This window comes from Carassius gibelio, chromosome B22, assembly GCF_023724105.1.
Source record: "Carassius gibelio isolate Cgi1373 ecotype wild population from Czech Republic chromosome B22, carGib1.2-hapl.c, whole genome shotgun sequence".
Taxonomy (NCBI): Eukaryota; Metazoa; Chordata; class Actinopteri; order Cypriniformes; family Cyprinidae; genus Carassius; species Carassius gibelio.
In genome coordinates, this window is record NC_068417.1 from 19,621,835 (window position 1) to 19,631,270 (window position 9,436).

Below are 9,436 nucleotides of genomic sequence, written 5' to 3' on the forward strand. Positions count from 1 at the left end.
TTTGAGTGTGAGACTAATGTCTCTAATGCTTATGGTGCTATGCAATTTGCATTTGATTTTAAATTACTTTCCTTAAAACCATACTCGATTTAGGATCTACTAATGAAATAAATAAATGAAAAAAGAATAACCTGCCATTTATCATTGTGGAAAAGCAAATATATTTAAGCTTTTATTATTTATCAAAAAACAAACACACTGTTTACTGGCTATTTGTTTTATTGCCATTTACTACTAAGGTAACATAATACAAAGCATAGCATAGCATTATATATATATATATATATATATATATATATATATATATATATATATATATATATATTTTTTTTTTTTTTTTTAGAAATGAATATATATAACATATATTTGCAATGCTGTTAACCTAACTAGAAACACATCATCAAAATCTGTGAAAAGGATTCATTATTGTTTTGATCCATTCATTATTGATCCATCATCTGTGTCTCTCCTGTTCATCTCTTCTGGATCTGATGTCATAAACCAGCACAATGAACGCAGCCACAGCAGCCAGACCCACCACAGCAGTGACGACCAATCGGATCACAGGTTCAGTCCCTCCGCCATAATGGACTTCATCTGAAGAGGGAACTGATTCACAGAAACAACATTTTCTAACTCGGGTAAAGAAAATATACATTAATATCACACAAATGTACCTGACCGGAGACTTGCTCAGTAAATAAATGATAACTGCTAACGTACCTGAACACAAACGACAGAGATCGGTAATGCAGACGTGTTTGGTCTTGTTGCTGATGGGATTGTTGATCACACAACTGTAGCTGTTTTTCTCCTGATATTCCACCTCCAGAGGTAGAGAGAGACTGATGCTGAGATCAGACACACTTATGCTGGACAATAAACTGTTTCCTTTGTACCAGGAGAGAGTCACATGACTCACATTCACCACTGAACACAGCAGTGAACATTCTGAGCCTGATGAACACTGTGAAATGTCACTGGTAACGACAGGAATGGATAGTGGAGCTGCAACACATGAAATAAGATGAAACCTGAGTACATTAAGAGATACAAAAGGAATGTTTTATTCTTGAATGTTGCATGAGTGTTTACTATGACCTCACCAGCACTGCACGTTTTGTAAGTGTCTACACCGGATGCAAGCATTATGCTGTCTACACTGGAAACGAAGTGGTGCCTCGGCATATGCACTGTGCATATACAGTATATATAAAGAGAAAGAGAACCACCTCTTTCTCATGGTTTTATAATCTGAAGAACCTTATTTTGCCACAAAGAACATTTTGTGAAAGAAAGTTTCTTCAGATGTTAAAGGTTCTTTTTTTAACCATTTAGACAAAATGATGGTATCATGTAACACCTTTATTTTTATATACATAATAGAAAAGGCTGGTTGCAATAATGTGCATTCAAGAGTGCACAGGTGATGCCTCTATAAATAATAATAATAATAAATACAGTTTAAAAAATTCTAAACGGTTTTAACAGTAAATTTGGACCATATCTGAAATGAATCTGTAAATTCAAATATTAAAATAATCCTGAAATATTACCATTAAGAGAATGATATAATAGTCTGCTGTTTACATTAGGAATATGGAGAGGACTCTACTCACCATAAACAGTTAAACTGAATCTCTTGACAGACTCCCTATTACTAGTAATACTCAATTCATATCCTCCAGTATCTGTTATTCTGCTGTCTTTGATTGTGAGTGATCCGTTTCTGTCCAGCGTCAGTCTGTCTTTGAACCTCGTATAATCATGATAGGTGAGGTTGCCCATAATAACTTTAGCGATGAGAATGCCATTAAACCTCCACTCGATCTCACTCCTCAGCTCTATTTCTGAAGCGTTAGAGTCCAGAGTGACAGAATCTCCTACCATCACTGACACTCCATGCGACTCCACATCAAACACACCTGCACGTAAATATTTAAACCTTAATTTTAATTTTCGTATTTTATGATTTTTTTTTTTTTAATAAAAAGATTTATAACTTACCAACTAGGCACAACAAAAAGAACAAATCAAGTGTCCGAATCATTTTCGTAAAGCCTCAGAAAACTGAAACTCGTGTCATTATTTAAGGTCATTAAAATGTTGCGTAACATTGAAACCCCACAGAACTCTGACAGTCTGTGCAGTGCGCGCGCCTGACCTCGCCCAGGCGGCAACACGTGGTGACGTATGCATCTGTTCGAACAATAGAGGTTTAGAGAGGCTGGTCCGGTGGTGCTTTCGGAAGTAGTCTTTTGCCAAGTTCGGGTTTATTTATTTATTTATTTATTTATTTATTTATTAACATTTTGCCGGGTTGTGACTAGAAGGGATACAGCAAAAGTAAATTAAATTTACTACCTACACGATTGTGTTTTGTTACCCCCACCCATTACAATAATTTAAATACAGTATTTATTGTTGTTCAGAGTGACAAAAATTCCCCAAAACTGATGTGCGCATGTAGTCGCACCTGTCCCATGATCCAACCTTAACCGTTTTATCTCGGAATTGGGCTGCTTGTAAAACAGGTTGACATTTTGACGTTCTCATTATTTATGTAGCCTAATGTATGCGTTATGAATGAATGCTGAATAAATAACAAACACACCACCGGCGGCGCCAACGGGGTTCTTGGGCTTTCGATTCGAGAAACGAGGAGCTGCGATACTGCGCATGCGTGATTCAGCAGATTGACACACAGAGCGTCTGAACCGAACTGAATATTTTGATGATTGATTCTGAACTGATTCTGTGCTAATGTTATAAGCCCACGCCCAATCATAATATTAGTAAAATGTATTAATAATAATTTAGCCGTAAATAAAATGACCAAGATGATGACCTTTCACCTGAGACAACGACCTCATCCAACCAGGAGGATTCCTTGCCACATGCACATTTTTTAATTGCTAGAGGATATTTTCAGCAGCGTGGCAGCTGGTAAGTGGTGTTTCATTCTCAGCGGAGTGATTTTGGTGTTTATTTACTTATTATTATTTTACAAGAACGATGTGATGTGAGAACATGCAGATATTTTGTTTGTATAGCCTGCAGTGTAGAAATAACACTAGCGTGCTGTTTGAGGGAGAATTATATTTACAGTCCTTAAAAAAAAAAAAAAGATTTTAACACCTAGAGTGACTTAAAAATAATTATCACAACACTGGTAAGGCTTATTCAGATTTTCTCATTCTCTGAATTATCATTATAAAAATAAAAACAATTCAGAAATGAATTAAAATATAATTATATTTTAAATGTGATATATATATATATATATATATATATATATATATATATATATATAATTTTTTTTTTTCTACAATAGCAACAGTGTTTACAACAGCAAGACCACTTTAGCCTGTAAATCTCTCTGGAAATAAATGTAAAAATATCAATGTCAATAAAAAATATAATTAACCTGACATCAAAGTACAGTGTGAAGGATATGAATAACAAATGTAGCCTGTCATTTGTTTACATTGCAAAGGTGTTCAATTTTAGACAACAACAACTACAACAGTAATAATAATATTAATCACAATATCAGTTTGTTTTATGTTTTGTAACAATATAGTAGTCATGGTTAAAATAATAGATTAATGCTGAAATAATAATTTGAGCCTTGTTCCTAGATGGACAGACAGTGGAAAGTAATAGATCAGATGAGGAGATGGAGATAGAGGAATAAACAGAGGGAAATGTAGACGCACAAGTGACAGAAAGAGAGCAGGGAACAGCAAGCCAGGAGACGGGTGAGAAAGAGGAAAATGTAGAGGCACGAGCGTTTTCTATAGTTTTTACTATAACCGCTGTTCTTAATTATTCAGAATCAGCGAGGAATGCATCACAATATATTGCTGTATTGATATTTTGAACAGCGCCATTTAAAGCCTTGTTCCATGTGCCCCTTTTATACTTTGAGCACCTGCCCCTTCCAAAGGTCTCTGCACGGCCCTGTTCAGAGGGAGTGTCAGCCACATTAAAAAAGTTAAAGAGCCAGTAAGATGAAAATTCTAAACTTCCTATCACTGTTTATAAGTCCTGTACATTAGGTTTAAATCCATCCAAGGTTAAAAAACATTGTCATTTTGTCAAAATATCATTTTAAAATTACCTCAATTCTCAGAGATCCCCTAACGGTTCGCGCAAAGCTGTTCAAAAGATTCAGTTTCCTTAAACCCCACCTTTCGGTAGCATACTGTGTTCTGATTGGTCAACTAACATAGTCAGGTTTGATTGGTTGTTCCGCACACACCTCCACGGTAAACTATGCGTTAGCATCTGTTTGGGGTGAATTATGTCTTATTCCCTTCATCGCGAAGCAAACAGTAAAATAAAAAACTTGGAACAGTCTCGCTGCTTTTTCTTCTGTGTGGGTGTATTCAAGCCGCGCGCTTCAGTTTGAATCTGAATAGCGCGTTCAGCGCGGGGGCGTGGTCACGAAGGGAGACATGAAAAACAGACATCGCGTTGTTTTCATATGGATTACTTTATCACAGAATATCTGTTTTCGGCAGCACTTGTTTAGTTTCAAAGTAGACATGTCAAGCTTTCTATAGATATCTCTCTCATGTCTCTTCGTTGAATATTCACGGAGTTACACTTCATTTTAATGACGTGTTTGTACATGACGATCAGCGCAGAGAAAGGCTGCAGACAGCACACATACTGATAAGACGCTCGGGAGAAAACAGACACAAAACTTCATAATCATGATGCTATCACACCAACCAGAGCGTCTGTGTGTGGGGGGTGGGGCAGGTCAGAGTTCCGTTTCTCCCAAGATGGTAGGCGGAGATTATTATGCAAAGTGCTCCTAGTGACGTACATCAATCAATCAATCAATCACCTTTATTTATATAGTGCTTTAAACAAAATACATTGCGTCAAAGCACTGAACAACATTCATTTGGAAAACAGTGTCTCAATAATGCAAAATGATAGCTAAAGGCAGTTCATCATTGAATTCAGTTATGTCATCTCTGTTCAGTTTAAATAGTGTCTGTGCATTTATTTGCAATCAAGTCAATGATATCACTGTAGATGAAGTGACCCCAACTAAGCAAGCCAGAGGCAACAGCGGCAAGGAACCGAAACTCCATCGGTGACAGAATGGAGAAAAAAACCTTGGGAGAAACCAGGCTCAGTTGGGGGGTCAGTTCTCCTCTGACCAGACGAAACCAGTAGTTCAATTCCAGGCTGCAGCAAAGTCAGATTGTGCAGAAGAATCATCTGTTTCCTGTGGTCTTGTCCTGGTGCTCCTCTGAGACAAGGTCTTTACAGGGGATCTGTATCTGGGGCTCTAGTTGTCCTGGTCTCTGCTGTCTTTCAGGGCAGTAGAGGTCCTTTCTAGGTGCTGATCCACCATCTGGTCTGGATACGTACTGGATCCGGGTGGCTGCAGTGACCCTCTGATCTGGACACAGACTGGATCTGGTGGCCACGGTGACCTCGGAACAAGAGAGAAACAGACAAATATTAGCGTAGATGCCATTCTTCTAATGATGTAGAAAGTACGGTGTTATGTGAAGTGTTTCCGGTTCCGGTTTACCTAATTAATGCAGCCTAAAAATCCTTTAATGGATTTGGATATTAAAAGCATATTAGTATGTTATGTGTAAGCCAGGTTAAAGAGATGGGTCTTTAATCTAGATTTAAACTGCAAGAGTGTGTCTGCCTCCCGAACAATGTTAGGTAGGTTATTCCAGTGTTTAGGCGCCGAATAGGAAAAGGATCTGCCGCCCGCAGTTGGTTTTGATATTCTAGGTATTATCAAATTGCCTGAGTTTTGAGAACGTAGCGGACGTAGAGGAGTATGATGTAAAAGGAGCTCATTCAAATACTGAGGTGCTAAACCATTCAGGGCTTTATAAGTAATAAGCAATATTTTAAAATCAATACGATGTTTGATAGGGAGCCAGTTCAGTGTGGACAGGACCGGGCTAATATGATATATAGAGATATATCATTAATTCTAAATGTGACGTATAGGTGTATAATAAACAAAAACAGACTCGACTGTATAAGCAGTTAAAGATAAAATAGAAATACATTTCTGTGTTATTAATTTTGAGTCCTGATAAATTAATTCATTATGCTCAATGTATCACTTATTAAATAGTAAAACATTGATGCTTTTGAATTTGAATATAACAAAGCATGCAAACAAACGGCCGCTTTTATCATGTTTGTTTTGTGATCACGCTAGTTCCAGTGACTTATTTCTTAGTTTTCTGATAACTTCTCTTTGTTGGTGAAATGATGAGGTTTTGTGACGTTGTTCCTGAGAGGCGTGTAAAGGGTGGGTTTAAGTGAAGCGCAGCGGTGCTTCAGGACCGACTGTGGAAACCCTGTGCTATTTTGGCCACGGTGCTACTGATCCGAGGCTATTAGGCCTGCCTGGCCCGTTTTAAGCCCTGACTCGCACTGGCCCGACAGTGGAAATGTGGCTAATGGAGGGACTTAGACCTCTCGGACTAAATCTAAAATAGTCATTAATGACATAATTTAGATTTTTGGGTGAACTATCCCTTTAAAGTTTGAGCATATTGTATGCAAACTGCAATTGATTAATTAATTCAAAACAAAGTAGTTGATATGCTTTGTTGTTTTTGTTGTTTATGCAGTTATTAGCCATTTCCACTGTAATTTTTGTTGGTTTTCATGAGACCCCCCTTGAAATGACCAGGACCCCCCATTGCCCCTCGAAACAAAATTGTCTGGAGCCGCCACTATTCTTAATAAATCTCATGACTGCATGTATTTGTTTTCTTGAATTTGGACCATCATTTAATAAGCTAGTTATATTAAATTCCTGGCATCCTAATGCTTCCTTAAGAATCCTCCTTTGTATTTCATATGTCTTGCATATTTGCATAACAAGCTCTACAGTTTCCTCTACTGAACAGACATCACATAGACCTGTGTCATGTTTCCCTATAATGTGTTAAGTCTGATTTAGATTTGAATGTCCTGTTGGTAAATGTGTGAAAATAATTTGTTCTTTTCTCCTTAAGTTGTGAATCATTTTGCTTTTCTTTATGGTTTTTTGAACCTTGTAATAGTGTCGACCTGTGAGTACACTGTGTACACTGTGAGACACCAATGTGTCCCTGAGCAAGACACGTAACCCCTAGTTGCTCCAGTGGCGTGTGACCTCTGACATATATAGCAATTGTTAGTCGCTTTGGATAAAATTGTCAGCTAAATGAATAAATGTAAGTAAATGAATAAATGTTATCAGGTCTAACTTCATACACCCACTCATTGAAATAGCTATCATCTCAGCTGTATATATACTGATGCACAATCTGTTATCCTTTCAGCCTTCCTCACCTCAAACTCTGGAACATATAATGCAGCCCCTGTCCTTCCAGTCTCTTTACTCTTTGACCCATCTGTATAAATCTGAAGAAACGAGTAGAATGATTTTTATATATATATATACTCGTATAGATATGTAATTAAACTAACTGCTTCAGTCATTTCCCTTCTGTTTTTGTGTAATTTTATGTCTATTTCCGGTTGATCTATTATCAGGGGGGAGGAATTGGGAATACTACCACTATTGGAGCAAATTATATTGACTCTAGCCCAGCTTCATTAACCCACTCCTTTATTTTCCATGCAAAGCCTTTATCAGTTGCATTTAAAATTTCCCGGCAATTGTCCGGCATTTGCCTGATGATGCTGATTATCCATCTTCACACAGCTGCCACAGAACCCACGAGTCGCATTGGAGTGACGTCAACTCCCCCCTTGGACTGATTGGCTATGGGGAGCAGCTGTAAATCTAGAACTTGTGGCCCAATGGTGACGCTGAAGCCTGCCCTGATTTACATGAAACTCTAACTGCAACATTTAGAAACATAAGCGCAGAACATGGAAACAAGAGCAAAGGGGAAAAGACCATAAGCACAATAAAAAAATAAATAAATAACATATGATCAGGAAACCTGATTTTGTGTGCAATTTGGAAAAATGTAAATTCATGTTTAGTTTTGTGCAATATAATTTAAGATGTGTTCACATTTTTGATTCACGCTTATTATTTTTCGATCCATTACCGCCTTTTTTATTTTTGTTTTAAAAATTGCATTTGTTTTTTGGTTTTGTGCGTTATTATTTTACATGTATTTTTAATTTTTTTGATTTATGCTTATCATTTTTCGATCTGTGACTGCAATGCGTTTGTCGGGATTCTGATCCCATACAAGATGTTTGTCCACTCAACAGAAGCCACATTCGTTTGGGTTGTTTACTGCCTCTACACTGACCTGAATTAAGCTCAGGCAGCAGCAGGTTTCACTTTGACTCAGAAACTGAGCTGCTAGAGCCTCAAGAGCATACAGTGGAAGCAATGTTTTATCTTGCAAGAGAGAAAAAAAAAAGATCTTCGTTTGAATGTTTTTATTCCACAGTAAAGCTATTTTGAGGGAAGTTATAATATAAGAAAATAAATCCTTTATATTAGGCATACAACAACAACAACAAAAAATAATAATAAATTAAAAGTTACGTTTTTTTTTTCTTTTTTTTTTTTACATTTTTTAATTCTTTATTTCAATTCTCATTTGACTTTTTCATAATTTTGAAATTCAATAGTCCAAACAAAGCAGGACTGTAATTATGTTCAGAATTAATGTTTTAATATTAAGATTCTGTGCTCACTAAATCTAAATTAAATATTCTCTGATCTCTGATCTAAAAGTAATGTTTGCAGATAGTCTCAGTCCTTGTGGTTTATTTTGAGCATCTTCTGTTAACTGCGGTCAAAGACCCTGTCAAGGGAACAACCGCATTAACAAAACCTTTCCATTATTTCCAAACCTATCCAGCCAAAATGCTTTAGCAATGTATATTAGTATGTAGACACACCTCAGGAAAAAGTGCTTTGTGTTGTCATTTACATTTCTCAGTTCATACTGGCTGAACTTTATGTCTGTATCGCTTTGAGTTCCAGTAAAAACCACATCCTGTCGAGAGTTTATCAGAATCTGTCTCAACAGACACAAAATGACCCTTAATGTTCTGTGCACATTTTATTGCAAATTTGTATTTCGAATATTTTAGAATTCTAAGTTTGTATTCACTTCATGCTAGTAGTTAGTTCAGCACTTTGCATGAAATTCTGCACTCTTTTTTCCTAATAATACATTGTTTTTTGAAGGAAACTAAACATGGCTTGAGACATACATTTTTTTGTGGAATTGTGTGCAGTTTTGTCATTTTTGTTGTGTCTTATTATTATATTTCATTATTGTAAATCATATGTAACTACATTTAGTAACTGCAGTGCACTGCATTCAAACACCTCAGATTGCAGGGTGTGAAACAAATAACGCTCCTAGCTCCCTCTAGTGACTAAACAAGAAAACAGATCTGTTGACATTTATCTGCTATTCCTACAGAAAGGTATTGGTCCCAA

At 36.7% G+C, this 9,436-nt stretch overlaps 2 protein-coding genes across 3 annotated transcripts in view; one reads left to right on the forward strand and one right to left on the reverse strand.

The window, feature by feature from the left end:
* The window catches only part of LOC127986808 (uncharacterized), a 353,087-nt gene that overhangs the window by 56,128 nt on the left and 287,523 nt on the right, over window positions 1-9,436 (forward strand). The gene's annotated exons all lie outside the window — the stretch shown is intronic.
* Window positions 317-2,177, reverse strand: LOC127986832 (CD48 antigen). 2 transcript variants are annotated; one of them, XM_052589099.1, is made up of 4 exons: window positions 2,008-2,177; window positions 1,620-1,925; window positions 724-1,008; window positions 317-597 (listed from the first exon to the last, which is right to left on the reverse strand). In XM_052589099.1, exons 1-4 carry the CDS (start codon window positions 2,048-2,050, stop codon window positions 455-457), a joined length of 777 nt encoding a protein of 258 aa, XP_052445059.1. In that variant the 5' UTR covers window positions 2,051-2,177; the 3' UTR covers window positions 317-454. The 2 variants fall into 2 exon arrangements, with proteins under 2 accessions (XP_052445059.1, XP_052445058.1); XM_052589098.1 differs by having other exon boundaries at window positions 317-609; window positions 2,008-2,174.

What these genes read in the sequence shown, in the direction of transcription:
- LOC127986832 (XM_052589098.1), bottom strand. Translation starts at nt 2,050, where the DNA reads ATGATTCGGACACTTGATTTGTTCTTTTTGTTGTGCCTAGTTG. An exon ending in CTTTTTGTTGTGCCTAGTTG is followed by an intron (nt 1,926 to 2,007) that starts GTAAGTTATAAA and finishes ATTTACGTGCAG; the next exon opens with GTGTGTTTGATGTGGAGTCG. An exon ending in ATTCAGTTTAACTGTTTATG is followed by an intron (nt 1,009 to 1,619) that starts GTGAGTAGAGTC and finishes CATGTGTTGCAG; the next exon opens with CTCCACTATCCATTCCTGTC.